This window comes from Monodelphis domestica, chromosome 7 (assembly GCF_027887165.1).
Source record: "Monodelphis domestica isolate mMonDom1 chromosome 7, mMonDom1.pri, whole genome shotgun sequence".
In the NCBI taxonomy this organism is placed as follows: domain Eukaryota; kingdom Metazoa; phylum Chordata; class Mammalia; order Didelphimorphia; family Didelphidae; genus Monodelphis; species Monodelphis domestica.
The window spans coordinates 137,579,435-137,597,356 of record NC_077233.1 but is presented as its reverse complement, the minus strand read 5'-3'; the positions used below and the strand labels follow the sequence as shown (position 1 = coordinate 137,597,356).

General features: G+C 38.5%; 1 protein-coding gene and 1 non-coding gene across 13 annotated transcripts in view; both read left to right on the top strand.

Annotated features, from left to right (window-relative positions):
- The window catches only part of TSC2 (TSC complex subunit 2), a 67,287-nt gene that overhangs the window by 2,900 nt on the left and 46,465 nt on the right, over positions 1–17,922 (top strand). For all 12 annotated transcript variants that reach the window (XM_007499381.3, XM_056805595.1, XM_007499378.3 and 9 more), the window contains exons 4-10: positions 515–625; positions 2,231–2,375; positions 13,070–13,187; positions 13,480–13,528; positions 13,823–13,948; positions 14,418–14,491; positions 15,004–15,130. In XM_007499381.3, the coding sequence (XP_007499443.1) occupies positions 515–625; positions 2,231–2,375; positions 13,070–13,187; positions 13,480–13,528; positions 13,823–13,948; positions 14,418–14,491; positions 15,004–15,130 (750 nt within the window). The remainder of the gene's footprint in view (positions 1–514; positions 626–2,230; positions 2,376–13,069; positions 13,188–13,479; positions 13,529–13,822; positions 13,949–14,417; positions 14,492–15,003; positions 15,131–17,922) is intronic.
- MIR12378 (microRNA mir-12378) lies at positions 3,615–3,674 on the top strand. Its single transcript, NR_162946.1, has one exon. It is a non-coding gene; the product is annotated as a microRNA mir-12378 (primary transcript).

The window sequence follows — 17,922 nt, the reverse complement described above, 5'->3', positions numbered from 1 at the left end:
AATCCCCATTGCCTAGCCTTTGTTGCTCTTCTGTCTTGATACTAAGACAGAAGGTAAGTATTTTTTTAAAAATCTGGTCTCAGACTAGTAAGTGTAACCCTGCACAAGTCAGTTAATTCTGTTTGCCTCAGTTTCCTCATTTGTAAAATGAGTTGGAGAAGGAAATGGTAAAATACTTCAATGTCTTTGCCAAGAAAACCTCAACTAGGGTCATGAAGAGTCATGACTGAAAAGACTAAACACACAAAAAAAATGTCTTAACTTACCTCGAGCTGTTCCATTTATTAACTTGGCAGCCATAGTGGGTTGTGGACCATGCAAAACAAAATGTGGTTTTCTGGTCATTGAAAAGGAGAGAAACTTGGTTTTGTAGTTCTGAAATGGAGAGACTCCAATTTAAGCTATTTCTTTAGCTTTGGTAAGGTCTTTTGGGTATCCTTATGCTATAAGGGAAGGAAGCTGAGATTATTGAGACCAAGGCAGTAACTAGTATTCCCTTTCCTCTCATTTGAAGCATGCAGTGGAAGCTATCTGGAGAGCTGTAGCTGACATGCTTCAGCCAGAGAGGCCAGCAGAAGCCCGGCATGCAGTTCTGTATCTGCTGAAGGCCATTATTCAGGGTCAGGTAAGTCAGGAAATGAGCAGTTGTTGGCTGTAATAACTTGCTTTGATATTCCCTTCCTTGGGTCTGTATTCCCTGGAGTAAGCCTATGAATAGATTGGGAGATATATGTAAAGTCCTTTGCAGACCTTCAAGCACTCTAATAAATGTTAGCTGTGGGAAGCAGTTTGATATAATAGGTGCTGGTGGACTTGGAATCTGGAAGGCTCAAGTCCTGAATCATTTCTCAGACACCCACTAGTGTGACCCAGGAAAAGTTATTTAACCTCAGTTTCCCCATCTATAAAATGAGGATAATAATTACCTCACAGGGTTATTGTGTGAGGGTCAAGTGAGATGTGGAAATCACTTTGCAACCCTAAAATGCTTTATCATCTGCAAAGTTCAATGAGCAGAATCCAGAGAGCATTGTGTGTAGAAATAGCAATATCGTTCAATGATCGATAATAAACAGCTCAGCTATTCTCAGCAATGCAATGACCTGGGATAGTTCTGAAGGAATTTTGCTGAAAAATGCCATCCACTTCCAGAGAAAGAAACGATGGAGTCTGAATGCAGACCAAAGCATACTTTAAAAAACTTTATTTTTCATGTTTGTTCTTTTTGGCCTCTTGTTTTCTTTTAAATGAATAATATGGAAATATGTTTTGCAGGATTGCACATGTATGACCTATATCAAATTGATGGTTGTCTCAGTGAGGGGGGGGAGAGGAGTGAAGGAGGGAGTTTAGAATTCAGGATTTCACAAAAATGAGTGAAAAAGTGTTTACAGGTAATTGTGAAAAAATAAAATATGTTTAAAAAATGCTGTATCAGTGTTAACTATTTCTATGATTATTATCAGTTAGAATCAGCTAATTCTTCTCCAGTTCCTCTAAATTACTTTCATACCTCTTAATTTTGGGGCTAGTGTTTTTGGTGAAATTATAGAAGAGAAACTCATATTTCTGAAGAAAGTAAGGAAGTGAAGGAGGCTATCACTATCATTTTTTCACCCTGAGCTTGACTACTATTGTATTAAGTTTATTTGCATCATTCACTTAAGAGTTCTGGTTGAAAGAGTTTTGGGAAGGTCTTAAAATGGGACTTTAGTAAATAACACCATATTTGAAGGTCTTAGCACTTAGTTCTGGGTTTTACTCTGCCTTAGTAGCCACTATTTGTGTTCTACTATTTGTGACCATTATGGAATGATTAGGCATGTATGTTAGCAATAGCTCAGGAAACATAATTGCTTTTTAAGAGGAATAAAATCTCACGGGTTCATAGATTTCAAGTAGGAAAAGACCTTAGACATACTTTAACATCTTTATTTTGTTTTTTAAATCCAAACATTCTCTTCTAGTGACGTTTCTATGATAGAAGGGCAAGAGCTAGGCAATGGGGGTTAAGTGACTTGCCCAGGGTCACACAGCTAGCAAGTGTCTGAGACCATAGTTGAACCCAGATCCTCCTGACTCCAGGCTTGGCACTCTTATCTACTGTGCCACTTAGCTGCCTCCTTATTTTATTTTATAGAAACTGAGACTTAGAGAAAGGAAATGACTTGCTCAAGGTTATAGAGGTAGTAAATGGCAGAGTGGGAATGACTTTTTTTCTCTCTTCTAGGGGGAACGCTTGGGTGTTCTTAGAGCACATCTCTTTAAGGTAATCAAGAATTACCCTTCCAATGAAGACCTGCATGAGAGACTTGAAGTTTTCAAGGCTCTCACTGACAATGGGAGATACATAACATACTTGGAAGAAGAACTGGGTGAGTCCATCTTTATATATGATGTTTCTGTATTCAGCTTGTGATCTGCTGTGTGCAATGGAAGATACTAGAGAAAGGTGTCTTGTAGGTTGGTGGGCTTCCCAGGAGAGGGCAGTGGAACATGTGAATAGGATTAGCCTGCTAAGGCAGCCCTGGGTAAAGTTGGAATCTGGTTTGGAAGGAACTTTAGAAGTCACCCAGGGGGACAGCTAGGTAACAGTGGATAGAGCCCTGGTCCTGGGTTCAAATGCAGCCTTAGATACTTTCCAGCTCTGTGACCCTGGGCAAAACCCCAGTTGCCTAGCTCTGACTGTTCTTCTGTCTTAAAACTGATACTTTATTTCTGGGAATAAAGCAAAAAATGATATGCTTTGATCTGTATTCAGACTCCAGGAGTTCCTTCTATGGTGGTAGATAGCAATTTTCACCATGAGCCTCTTGGAGTTGTCTTGAATCCTTGCATTGCTGATGATAGTTAGGTCATTCAGAATTGATCATGGTGTAACACTGATATTACTGTTTCTTCTCACTTCACTGCATCACTTTATACAAGTCTTTCCAGGTTTTTCTGAAATTGTCCATTGAACAGTTATAATTATTAGGAGATTTCCCCCCCTTATATTGGGTCTAAATCTGTCTTTGCAACTTCCAGCCATTGTTCCTAGCTTTGCCTCTGGAGCCAAACAGAACAAGGGTAGATCCTTTTCTATGTAACAGCTCCTCTTTTCTCCCTCCACTCCCTTTTCTTCCAGGGTAAACATCTCCAGCTCAGCTGATCCTCACATGTCTTTACTCTGCTCACTATCCTGATTGACCTTTCCTGGACACATTTGTTTGTCTTTGGCCTTCCTAAAACCTTCAAGAGCTATCTAAAGCTGGCCCTCCAGAGCCTAGTAGTATTCCAGATGTGGTGTGATGAAGGCAGAGCACATTGGATTATTATCCTTGTTTTGAGACCCTGTTTCTTTTAATTCAGCCTGAAATTTTCTTTCATATCATGTTGTTTTTTTTTCAGTTGACTATGGTGACACCAGATCTTTTCTACATAAATTGTAGGTCACAAAATTAGTTACCTGGTGATTAACCCTGCTGATAAACTACTGAATTTATTTAGGTTGGCTTCAGACAGACAGACAGTGGACCTAAATTCTAACATTCTGGAATCTGAAGAAAGAGAATAATAGTACTATAATTATTTTATGTTGTTCTGAGAAAAACACTAAACACTCTGTAAACTGTAAGATGCTATACAAATGTGGAGTGTAATATGTAAAAGCTCACATTTCTGTAGCACTTTATGGGTTACAGTTGCTAATGACTTTGTAAGGTGGTAATACACATATTATCCCCATTTCACAAATTAAAAAATTCATTTTTACTGCTATCTTTTAGTTTCCTTTTATTGGTCTTTCTTACTATATCTGTCCCTATACCCTTTTCCAGAATGCTGTCCCTAATAGTAAAGAATTAAAAGGTGTAAAAACAAAGTTCAGCAAAACCAAACAACATATCAAAAAAAAGGCAAATACTGTGTTTCACATTCATAGTCCCCCATTTCTGCAGAGTTAGGGTGACTGCTACTCAAAAAGAGCCATTTTTTAGAATCTCAAGATGTCTTTTTGGAAAAGCTTTAAAAACATTGTATTTGTATATTAATTTTAACTTTATATTTGCCTAAATATAAGCTATACTTTTTTTTTTTTGGCTGGTATAAAATCTTAATACAGCCTGAATGTAGTGCGATGTTTTTTTCCCCAGTATGTATGTTTGAAAGTCACATTTGCACTATATTCAAGCCCTTCAGCTTTGAAACCATAAGTTGTGTATTGTGTGCCTCAGCCTATGTAAAAAGCATGGCTCTCTCCTGGGGTAGATGGGAAATGCTGACCAAATGCCCATTTGTTTTGATATTCTATCAAATGTCACAGTTAATACTAACGGCGCCAAATCAGTGTTGATTAAAACTACTTGAAATGAGAAAACTAGAATGACCAGGATATTTGCAGTCTCAGCTGTCGTGGGAAATTGGCTTTCATACTTATGTAGTTTTAAGGCATAAAACATTACCTAAGGAAAAGGTAATCAGGAGTGCTGTTTTGTGTGCAGGAAAAGGGATGGATGAATGAAGAATTTGTGTTAGATTGGTTGAATGTGGCCTGGGTTGGCATCCAGGTGTGTTTCTGCATCAGAGAGGAATGCTCATACTCAACGTGTTCAAGAAGAGAATTGCTGAAATGCACACAGACCTAGTAGTTGTTATTCTGGGAGGAAAGATGTTGCAATTACAAATGTTAGATGTAGTAATTAATAAGCCATTCAAACATCATTTGAGGAAAGGATATAATGAGTGGCTATTGGCTGGAAACCATAAATTTGCTCCACTGGGAAAAATAAAGAAACCATCGGTCACTGTATTAGATAACAGGATCAAAACCGCTGGGGACAAAATCTCTACTGGGTCCATTGTGCTTGGATTTAAAAAATGTTGTATATCAAACAGTATGGATGGTAGTGAAGATGGTGTTTTGGGGGAAGAAGAGGGTGATGGCGATGAGATGACTGGAATGATGTTTCCATTTTGGGAGATGAGGAAATAGAAGAAGAAGGAGAACATGATTAAATATTGGAAGGTAGTTTCTCACAAGTATCTATAGAAGTAATACATATTTAATAAAAGTACATTAAAACTTCTTTAACTTATTTTTAGGACATTGAAAAAACTTCAATTATAAAGTACTTGCATTATTCACGAGTTAGGAGAAAGTTGTAATTTAAAAGGAGAAAATAAAATGGGTGTTTCCTCTTTCTGAGTTACCCTTCTACTTGGGATTGCACTATATTCAAGGTTGGGCTAATATGGTATGCTTTTAGAAGAGATATTATTTAAGTCTCACTGGTGTCCAACAGTTTTATCCCTGATTCATACTTGGGCCAGTCTCTTCTCAGCCCTCTAGGAAACTTCTAAAACTATACATTGCAGTCACTTAACCCTGTTTACCTCAATTTCCTCATCTGTAAAATGAGCTGGAGAAAGAAATGGAGGACTGCTGTAGTATCTTTGCCAAGAAAACCTCAAATGGAGTTACAAAGAGTCAGACACAACTGAAATGACTGAACAACAACATATTACAGAGAAAGTGCTGACCTACATTGGTATAGGGAGTTTTCTCATCTGGGAGTTCTCTGCACCAGTGAAATCATAGGCCTAGTCTCTATCCCCTAAACAAATAAAAAATTGAATAAATAGGAAGATCAGATTGGCTCTAGAAGGACCAAATTCATTTATAGCCTAGGAATTGGAGAGGAGTTCTGTTGGTCTTTTCCTATTAATGTACTAGTCCAGTGTATGTTCACCACTATATATCCAGTTACTTATTTATTTTTAAGATTTAATTAAATTTTCCCTTAATTACATATAAAAACCATTTCCAACACTTTTAAAAGAATATTAAATTTCAAATTATGTTTCTCCCTTGCTCTCTCCCCCCGCTGTCCCATTGAGTAAGCAATCTCATAGATATTTTATATGTGCAATCATGAGAACATTTTTCCATATTAATCTTTTTGTGGAAGGATAGTCAAACAAAAAAACTTAAGAAAGAAAGTAAAAAATGTTTCCTTTGGTTTGGATTTAGACTCCCATCAGTTCTTTCTCTGGAAGCAGGTGACATTTTAATTGAGTTCTTTGGAATCATTTTAGATTATTGAATTACTGAGAATAGCTAAGTTATTCACAGTTGTTCATTTTACTGTATTTCTGTCACTGAGTATAATGCTCTTCTGGTTCTGCTTATTTCACTCTGCTTCAGTTTGTGCAAGTCTTTCCAGTTTTTTTCTAAGCTTGTGTTCACTACTTTAGCCAGATGTTAACCTTTGAAAGGCAGGGAGAGTCTGCTCTGGAGTGGATGAGGAATGGAGAAAATGAGGAGGGGGGAAAAGGAGGCAAGGCAGCAGCAGGGCTGTTAGGGTGGCAGTTACTAGAGAAGAGTACCTCAGAGATTCTGCTTTGAACAGTGCTTTGAACAGGTGAGATGGGCAGGAGAACTCTACTTTTAGCCATTTGATTCATCACATCTAATGATTTTGTTTGTCAATGAGATAAATCAACATATAGGCCAATATATACCTATTCATTTGTTTTAGCTAGAAGAACCTTGAGTCCTTAGTCTCTATATTCTATTCAGACAGCTTCTATGTTAGTTCAGGTCCTCATTGCCTCTTGCTTGCACAACTCTGATGATCTCCTAATTGGTTTCTCTGCTGTAGTTTCTTCCTTCTCTAGTTTGCTCTCCATACAGCTGTCAAATTATTTTTCTAAAGCATAGATCTAACCATATTAAACCCAACTCTTCCTTTCCTCTTCAGAAATCTTTAATAGCTTCCTATATTGCCTTTAGAATAAAATGCAAAATAAACCCGACTTTTAAGCCTTCATAATCTGACTTTCATCTACCTTTTCAGTCTTATTTCAGTCAGTTAGCACAGAGAATTTATTAAGAGCCTGCTGTGGCCAAGAACTATACTAGACACTGGTAAAAGAAACCTTAGAGATAATCCTTGTCCTAAAGAAGAAGTTGACATTCTCTTATGGTAGACTTGCTCACATGCTAATATAGGATATATTTAAAAAACATGTGGTGGGTTTTGGGGTCCTAGCAAATGGAGGAATTAGCTGAGATTTACAAAGGAGCTTGGGTTCAAAGAGATGGAAGAGAGGCAAGAGAGCACTACCTGCATGGGATAGCCCAGGCAAAGAGGAATAGCAAGCAGGCCCATTTGCTTAGAACAGACCAGTGTATTAGAAGGTAAAGCTGTATACTGTAATTAGCCTGGAAAGATAACTAGAACAAAGTAGGTCATAAGGGTCTTTAAATGCCAAAATTTTTGTATTTTAACCTGACAATGAGGAGCTAATGAAGCTTTTTGAGGAAATGAGATGTTGAGGAGATACAAGAGGATAACTTTTTGTATTGGGGGAGAAAGGGTGAGTAAACAAGAGGAGTTGAGAACAACTGAAGAATATTTATGTCCTCGATATAAATAGGAAGAGGGGTGGTTTGAAGGTGAAAGATTGTCATGGACATTTTCAGTTTGATCTGCCTATGGGACATCCAGATAGGAGATGTCAAACAGGTAGTTAGTAATGTGGTACTGGAATTTAGGAGAAAAATAAAGGTTGACTGTAACTTTGGAAATCATTAACCTGGAGAGGGTAGATAAATCAATGGATGCTGATGAGACTACCAGGAGAGAGAAGAGAATAGGGTCTAGGACAGAGCCCTGGGATATATCACAAATAGAGGGAGGGACATGTATGATGAACCTCAGAGGAGACAGGGAAGGATCACTTTGGTGGATAGGAAGAGAACCACACAAGTATTAGCACAAGAACACTGGAAGGAGAAAGTATCCAGAAAAAAAGGGATGGTCTAGTTCCTTATACCAAATACTGTAGACAGATTAAGAAGGAAGAGAACTGAGAAAAGGCCATTTAATATAGCAGTAAGGCAATAAAGAGAGCAATGATGACCTTACAGGGAGCAGTTTTTGTTGGATTTTGGGGGATGGAAGTCACTGCAAGGGTTTGGGTACCTTAGCACTTGCCTCTGAGGGTTATTGTGAGGATAAAATAAGATTATATATAAAATTTTTTTTATTTGGTTGATTTCAAACATTATTCCTTGGTTACAGAAATCATTTTCTATTCCTCCCTTCCTTCCCCCCTCCCCTCCCATAGCCGACGCACAATTCCACTGGGTATTGCATGTGTCTTTGATCAGAACCCATTTCCAAAAGATTATATTTATAAAGCACAGTGCCTGAAACATAGTAGGCGCTATGTAAATGCTAGTTGTCATCATTAGTAGTAGTATTGAGAAGTAAGTGGGATGTGTGGAGGAGGAGGAAGTCAGTGCAGAGGGCCCTTTTTAGAAAGTTTAGCAGTGAAAAGATTGTTTTGGCTAAATGGCTGAATGGATAGAAAACCAGATATGGAGATGGAAGGTCCTGGGTTCAAATGTGGCCTTGGACACTTCATAGTTATGTGACCCTGGGCAAGTCACTTAACTTCAATTGCAATAACTGAACCTTTTAGAGGTGGAGTGCCAGGCCCTGCCCCCATCCCACCCCCTCCTAGAATGAGTACAGTGCACCCCCCTCCCCAGAGACCTTGTGCTGTGCACCTCCTCCCACCACATGCTGGGTGTGCCCCATCCCCTCTTACCCCACACTGGGGAGGTAGGAAGCACTCACATTGGGCTGAAGGGTGGTGGGGCAGGTAAAGTGAGGAATGTCCTCAGCAAGTGTAGAGGGTGAGAGGAGTGACTTGAGCACTCTGCTCCTCTCCAGCTTTGCTGCCTGTGAGTCTCACACCTTCCACTTCCCCCCACCCCCCACCCCCATTGGGCTGCTGAGTGGAGGGGTGAAGGATGGGAAAAATGTAATTGGGTGTGGTGGAGAGGGGGAGGGGAGCAGCTCCCCCTGAGTCCCTCTGCCTTTCTAATAATGAACTGGGGTGGGGGGAGGGGAGAGGGTGCCATCTTTGGCACCTGTGCCATAGGTTTGCCATCACTGTCCTAGTCTTTACCACTCACTCTTCTGCCTTGGAACCATTGCTTAGTATTGATTCTTTTTTCTTTTTTTTTCAGTTACATGTAGAAACATTTTTTAAGGATTATTTTTTGACATTTTTGAATTCAGGTTTTTTCCCCTCTCTACCAATCTTCCCTAGGCACTTATTATTGATTCTAAGATAAAAGGTAAGAGTCTATAATAAATTAGTTACTTAACTTCTTTAAATCTCAGTTACTTCATTTTTAAGGGGGTAAATATAGGTCATGATTTGAGTGAGACGGTGTGATCAAGTGAAGGTTTTATAAGAATGGGGAAGATCATAGCACGTCTGTAGACAGTAAAGAGAGTTAACCTGAGGTAAGCTACTGAGCAGAGAAAGGGGAGGGGATGGGATCCTGGACTCAGGTAGAGGTGTGGATGTTAGACAGGAGAAGGAAGACAAGGACTGCCTCTTCTTTGAGACTGGAGCAAAAGAGCGGATGGAAAGATGACATTATCTGAAAGGTAGAATTCAGGAGGATGAAGAACTCCTGATGAATGGCTTTGATTTTTAAGTTTCAGTTATTTCAGAGTTTTCCTTCACATGGTTTTTGTTACATCTGATTGACCTACCAATCATGCTTTGTATATGACATTGTTTCTCCTCCTCTGTACTTTTGTACCCACAGTCACCATGTTTGCCATATATGTGTTCATCACTTTTGCCTTGTAGAATCCAAGCACAACTCAGGGGCACGCTCCTACACCAGCCTTTCCCAGCCCCTCAGTTACTGGTATATATTCTCTCATCAGATTACTTTGTATTTACTGGTTTGTGTGTTGTATCTCACCCAGTAGGAAATTAAGTTCTACAAGGCAGGTATTATTTTGCTATTATCTTTACTTTCCCAATATCCAGCAGAAAATTTTTTATTTAAAAAAATTAAAAAAACCCTTACCTTCCATCTTGGAATCAATACTGTGTATTGGCTCCTAGGCAGAAGAACAATAAGGGCTAGGCAATGGGGGTTAAGTGATTTGTCCAAAGTCACACAGCTAGGAAGTGCCTTGAGGCCAGATTTGAAACTAGGATCTCCCATCTCTAAGCCTGACTCTCAGTCCACTGAACCCCCCTACTTAATACATTTTTATTTTATTTTGAAATGAAAAATTTTATTTAATAAATTAATTTAGAATATTTTTCCATGATTACATGATTCATCCCCCCTCCCCCCCAAGTGGATGTGCAATTCCACTGGGTTTTACTTGTGTCACTTAATACCTTTTTAAAATAACCCTTGACTTGGGGCAATTAGGTGGCTTGGGGATAGAGCACCAGGCCTGGAATTGGGAAGATGTGGGTTCAAATGTGGCCTCTGACACTTCCTAGGCTGTGTAACCCAGGTCAAGTCACTTTAACTTAATTTCTCAGCACTTACTTTGGAATTAATACTTTGTATTGATTTTAAGACAGAAGGTAAGGGTTTAAAAAAATGACCCTTGTCTTCTGTCTCAGTATCAACCCTAAGTTAAAAAGCTAGGCAATAGGGGTTAAGTGACTTGCCCAGGATCACAGTTAGGAAGTGTTGAAGGTCAGATTTGACTCTAGGTCCTACCAACTCCAGGCCTGTCACTCCATCCACTGTGCTACCTAGCTGTCCCTTATAATATATTAAAAAAAATTATTATCTTTAGTTTTCACATTGCCTACATTTCCCAATATGTCCTTCCCCTCTCTCCCAGGAAACTTTACTTCTTTTTTAATAAAAAAGAGGAAAAAAACTAAATAAAGGCAACCACATCAATCAAAATCAGCATTAACTGTAGTTTTCCACATTTACAAGAAAGGGAAGGTGTGTTCTCATATCTCTTCTTCAGAGTCAAACTTGGTCATTATCACTTTTTAATCTGTTTACCATTTTCCAGTGTTTAGTTTTATTTGTTTTCTTGGTGTTGTTCTTTACATTTACATTGCTATAATAATAGTATGTTTTTTCCCTCGTTCTGCTTACCCGACTTGTTAAGTCTTCCCATGCCTCTCGTTATTCTTCATAGCCATCATTTTGTAGAGCATAGTAATATTCTGTTACATTTGTATTTGGTAAACACACTGCAGTTTGTTTACCCATTCCTCATTCTTTGCTACTACCAAAAATTTTTATTATACCCATTTCAGTATATGGAAACTTCAGTATATGACCTCCTTGGGACATATACCTAACAGTGAAATCTCTAGGTCGGGGTTGGCATTATGCTGGACTATGTTTTCTATGAGTTTCTCTCATCCTCTTGTTTGCTCTTCTAACCTTATTTTATTTACTGCTCCATCTAAATGATATGAATTTTTCTTTATGGCGGTTTCTTGATGTTCATATTCAGGTGAGGGAAAGAGTGAATGTAGCATTCTGGGTATGGGGATAGCCTATGCCAAAGCACAAAGGTGGGAAGTGGAAGGTCACATGTCTCAATACTAAGTAGGCCAGAATGCAAAACAGACAGGATTCTGGAATCAGCCTGAAAGATGAGCTGGAGCAGCATTTGACATGCTGGATAGGAAGTGAGGAGAAAAGATCACATGTGTTTGTCTCAAGGATTAATTTCAACAGTTTGATTTGCTTTGCTGGCTGCTAACACCTAGAGAAGCACTTCCAGTTGTTTCCTTTTGGGGGCAGGAACACATGTGAGTCTGGTTTTTGTTGTAAGCTCACACTTTTTTGACATACTTGCTGAGTGGTGCAGTCGAGTTGCTTACCTGTGAAATCTGGCTGCTTAGGTCTTTGCCACTTGGCCTATGAACTTAGACAATTTTACCTCTTGAGATCTTCTTTACATATTATTTCCCTCACAAGGTAATTATGAAGATCACTATATATGTAATATATATATGTAATAAATAATAAATAAAAAATATGTAAAATACCTTATACCATAAAGTGTAAGATATTATCATTGACTCATATGACTGGTTAGGTAGAGAGAGTGAGACGGAGCAGATGGACAGCCAGGGTGGTGCATTGGTACCCACAAGATAAAAAAATAGCAAAAGGAAGATCTCTACCTATTGTTAGATAGGTTCCCCAGGGAAGATTTGGAAAAACATAGACAAGAAGTATACAAGATGAGAAAAGTTATTGAAGATTGTAAAAATTAAATTATATCTAATAATGAAAATATTTTATTTTATGAGGTTTATTAGAAATCAAGAGGATACAAAATAAAAACCACGTGCCCATGGCTGATTAGCCCATTAAAAAACCCCTGCACTTAGCTTACCACTATACTTTCTACATCTTTGCAAAGTAAGATGAAGAGAGCTCGGGAGACTTTACTGCCAGTTAAATACCAATTGTGATCCCGCCAATGTGGAGACTCAGGAGAGATTATAGGGAATTCTGGGAAATACCAAAGAATTCTGGGGATTGAAGTCTAGGGTTCAAAATCTCCATTTATACAAGATGGACCATCTACTAGAGAGGCTTTCTCTCCTAGAAGGAATGCTCACAATGGTGTAATAATCACTGATACACCAAAAAAACAAAATTGTTAACATCTCCAGAATGTAGATTGCCTTTTAAACCCTTCCTTTCTATCTTAGAATCAAGATTAAGTATTGGTTCCAGGGCAAAAGAGTGTTAAGGGCTAACCAGTAGGGGTTAAGGGACTTGCTTAGGACCACCGAAGTAGGAAATGTCTGAGGTTGTAATTGAACCCAGGATTTTCCATCACGAGACATGCCTCTTAATCCACCCAGCCTCTGACTTCCTTCTATAGTTTGGCTTTCAAAACTGTATCTAGGGGCTACCTAGCTAGGAAGCAGAGCAGATAGTATCAGGTCTGGGGTTTGAAGGTCCTGGGTTCAAATTTGGGCTCAGGCACTTCCTACTGTGTGACCCTGGGCAAGTCACTTAACCCCCATTGCCTAGTCTTTACCACTTTTCTGCCTTGGAACCAATAATTTATATTGATTCCAAGACAGAAGGTACAAATTTTAAAACCAAACCAAATCAAAAAACTACATTTGGAGTAAAGTTATTAAAGTTGTTAGATGAATAGCACTCTAGATGAGAAATTAAAATTGGATGGATGAGAAAGAATTCCTGATGCTGTGAGAGGCTAACCAGTCTTATTTCCATCTCTTTTAGCTGACTTTGTCCTGCAGTGGATGGATATTGGCTTATCGTCAGAATTTCTTCTGGTGCTCGTGAACCTGGTCAAATTTAATAGCTGTTACCTAGATGAATATATTGCTTCAATGGTCCAGTAAGATAATAATTTTACTGTTTTTGTTGCCATCTTTTTGATGATTTGAGGGTGGCTTTTTTCTCCATGTGTTTCTAGAGCTAGAGTGCCACACGAGCTCTAGATGAGGGAATTATGTTGGTGGAGCCCCAGAAGTCAGTTATCTGAGTGTTTTAAGGGTGACTGTGCATAGTAGTATTAGAGATGGAGTTCTGGTCCCATCCCTGTAGGATGAACTACTACTGAAAGTTAGTTGAATAACATTTCTTTTTCCTGTAAAATATTCTGGTAAGAATTTGTTTTCCCCCAACAGCATGATCTGTTTGCTTTGCATTCGTACTGCATCTTCTGTGGACATAGAGGTCAGTAACTCTGCTCTTCATTTTTTCTGATTTGCCTTTATTGGACTGGAGGCTTTGGGTAATTTGGACGTTTCTGGTGCTGTTTTCTCTCAGATTAGGCCACTTTAGAAGTGTGAGAAGTAAAGGGTAATAGAACAATGCTGGTAGACTTGAAAACAGGAGCATAAAAAATATTTGGATATCATTACCCTAATGATATGTATTGTGCCATATACTTTCTGTCATCCCATGAGAGAAAGTATACAATCTTCTTGCCTTTATTTGTTTTCTCCCTACATCCTTTTTCTATTACAGGTCTCCTTGCAGGTCCTAGATGCTGTGGTTTGTTATAATTGCCTTCCCTCAGAGAGCCTCCCCGTGTTTATCATCACACTGTGCCGGACCATCAATGTCAAAGAGCTCTGTGAGCCCTGCTGGAAGGTTGGGATTTTTAAAAACTGTTTTTATGGAAAATTGTTTTCCCCAACATAAAATAATAAGCCAAGCACTTGGATTGAGGGTGGGGTAAGGGCCATCTTGTCTTAAATGAATTCCAGTCTGGTTCTTTATGGAAGCTACAGAATATTCCATTTGATAGAAATTGAATAGCATTTTGCTAGTTTGGGGAACTGAGTTTAGTGTATTATTCCCAAGATTTGACTCCTGCCACTTCATCTTTAGGATGGAATTAAAAGCAAAAGGATATAGTAAGTCACTGAGAAGTTAGATATGTCAGTAATTTTATTGCAATGGCTTTTAGCAAGGTTATGAAAGAAAGCAACACTTCTTGAGGTCATAGAAAAATATGCTGGTCATTTCAAAATCATATCTGTATATACTAAAAATAAATCATATCTGCATATATATATATACACACATATAAATTATATCTGTATATGTTACTCAACAGCTCATGCGTAATCTTCTGGGAACCCATTTAGGCCACAGTGCCATATACAACATGTGTCGTATTATGGAGGACAGGTGTGTAAAAGGCTTATCATATGGGTTTGATATTAAAGAAAAATGAGAGACCAATGATCATAGCATTTAAATAAATGAAAGCATGCATAATTATTAAAGGTTTCTCCCTACAATGTACAAAACCCACTGATGTTTCTGCTGCTTTGGTTTAATTGCTTCATAAGTTCCCTCTTCCCTTATATTCAAGACCTAAGATTTTTTTCTTTCTTTTGTTTAATGGCTAGCATATTTATTCTTTTTATTTATGATTCCCAAAGCTCTGTTATTTCTTTTTTCACCTATACCTGCATAACTGCTAAACTTTGCTTTGGGCTCTCATTTCTGTGGCCCTTCTTCCCTACTACCCCCATTCTTTTCTTGGGTCTAAGCTTCTGTTCTTAAGAGTTCCATGTGACCATGTGATGAGGGTTGGGTAATGGCACCAGGGAGAAACAATGCTAATCTCTCTACTAGGTATATATGTTTTTTGTACCTCTATTATAATTATGTTCTGTGCTTGGAAATGATTTTAGAGCCTACATGGAAGATGCCCCTTTGCTGAGAGGAGCAGTATTCTTTGTTGGGATGGCTCTCTGGGGTGCTCACAGACTGTATTCACTCAAGAATTCACCTACGTCAGTATTGCCTTCTTTTTATGAGGTAAAGTATTTCTCTGATGGCAGGAGAAAGGGCTTACATTTGCTCAGTCTTTCCTGTGTGCCTCTGCTCAAAAGTGAAAATGTTTTCTTTGGGGAGCTTAACATCAGGATGTCTGAGCTCTGGATGCCTGCTTCAATCAATCAACTAAAGTTTATTGCTTTAAAACATGATATATTTTGTTCTGACAGAAAAATGTAAACCATTTTTTTACTTCTTTGTATAATTCCAAATTACTTTCTTGGTTAAAAATTTTTTTTTAAATTAAAGCACTTACCTTCCATCTTAGAATTAATATTGTATATTGGTTCCAAGGCAGAAGAGCAGTAAGAACTAGGCAATGGGATTAAGTGACTTGCCCAGTGTCACATAGCTTAGGAAGTGTCTGAGGCTGGATTTGAACCCAGGACCTTCTGTCTCTAAACCTGGATCTCTATCCACTGATTCACCTAGCTGCCCCCTCCAAATTACTTTCTAAACTGTAAGATTAATTCATTGCACCACCATTTCATAGTGAATTGGCATGCCTGTTTCCTTTTAGCTGAATTGGGCAGTTATGTAGTGTAGTGCACTGGGTCTGGAGTAGTGAAAATCTGAGTTAAAATCTGGTTTTAGACCCATTACCAGTCATTTGTGACTGGGCAAGTCATTTAAACTTTTTTTTTTTTGCCACAGTTCCTCATCTTGTAAAATGGGGAAGGGGGCAGCTGGGTAGCTCAGTGGATTGAGAGCCAGCCCTAGAGATGGGAGGTTCTAGGTTCAAATCTGACCTCAGACACTTCCCAGCTGTGTGACCCTGGGCAAGTCACTTAACCCCCATTGCCTAGCCCTTACCACTCTTCTGCCTTGGAGCCAATACACAGTATTGACTCCAAGAAGGAAGGTAAGGGTTTAAAAAAAATGGGGACACACTGGAGAAGGAAATGGCAAACCACTATGATTTCTTGGCTAAGAAAAATGTAGTCAGATACAACAATCACAAATTTCCTATAGCCCCTCTAACATTAAATATTTCCCCATTTTACCACATTTGCCAATTTGAGGGTGAGATGAAATCTCAAGATTGTTTTAGCTTTCGTTTCTCTGATTCTTAGCAATTTTGAAAGTTTTTTCAACTTTTATTTCTGTCCTTTTAATATCAAAATTTAATATCAAATTAATATCAAAATTATTTCCAAATATATACCCTTACTGGATCTATCAGCAAAATTCCACTATATCCAGTATTGTAATCAGCATTTGTCACTCATAATCATCTATCTGCCAAGAGGAGTGGATTTTTTTTGTTTTTCTTTTCTTAGAATGTATCAGTGACTCAGTGGATTGAGAGCCAGGCCTAGAGATGGGGGGTCCAGGGTTCAAATGTAGTCTCAGACACTTCCTAGCTGTGTGACCCTGGGCAAGTCACTTAATTCCCTTTGCCTAGCCCTGATCACTCTTCTGCCTTGGAACCAATACACTGTATTTGATTCTAAGATGGAAGGTAAGTGTTAGAAGGAAGGAAGGAAGAGAGATAGTATCTTTATCTCCCCTTCTTAAAGTCCTTTATTTTATTTCATAAATTTACTCAAGATCCATCTTCTACACTTCTACACAAATCCATTCCTGATCCCCTTGCTCTCTTCCCCACTTTTAATACTTTACTCCTCTTTTAAGAGACTGCTTCATTTTTTCTCTTTGTACCCATAGTTCCTGATGCATAATAGATACTTAATAAATACTTGTTTTTTATCTGGAATTCAAAATTTATCACTGCCATTAACCTTAGTTCAGTAGCATTTTAGTATGATTTTCATCGTTGTAGTCATCATTGTATATGTCATTCTCAACTTTTTTTTCCCTCTGAGTTCATACAAGTCTTCATGTTTCTTTGAATTCCTTGATTTACCATTATTTACAGTATAATACTCCATTACATTTATAGATCACAATTTGCTTATCCATTCCCAATTGGCATATACCTACTGTTTCCCATTTTTTGCTATTACAAAAAGTTCTAGGAATATTTTGTTACATATTGGACCTTTCTTTTTGTTAATGATTTCCTTTGGGGTAAATGCCCTCTGGTGAGATGCCAACCTGAATTGATGGAAGGTGTTTCTTCCTCTTGAAGTTTCTACACTAGGGAAATGCAGGTCTTATCCCTCTACCCTGGTAGTGAAAGGGACCTCTTTCTGTTGCAGCCTTTATATGTCTTAGTATAAATTCTAATCCAGAGGAGTGGTAAGGGTTAGGCAATCAGGGTTAAGTGACTTGCCCAGGATCATATATAGCTAGGAGGTGTCTGAGGTCAGATTTGAACACAGATCCTCCTGATTCCAGACCTAGCACTCTATTCATTGTGTTACCTAACTGCCCCTAATTGTTTTTTAGTGATATGCCCTTTTATATCACTTAGGTACCAACATTTTTTTCTGTTGTATTTTGTTTTGCCTCCTGATTGTAGTCATAATGTTGCCTTATTGCTCGTGTTACATTTTATGGCCTTTAGAGTTCTTTTACTTACATCATCATCATCATTTGATTCTCACAATAGCTCTTTGGAGGAAATAGGTATCACCCTCACTTTCAAATGAAGAAGCTGAGACTCCTGGAGGTTGAGGATTGTTTCCTAAAATTCAGCCGTAATAGGAGCCTGATGAGCACTGGCAGCCAGGCTCTGAGTCCTAGTCACATTCTTTCCACTGAGCTGTACTGTCAGGAAGGCAGATGTGTATGTGTGTGGGGTATAGTCTGGTCAAGATTTTCAGCCATCCCTCTCTAATCCTTTGTGCGTGTATGCTTTAGGGCCGACT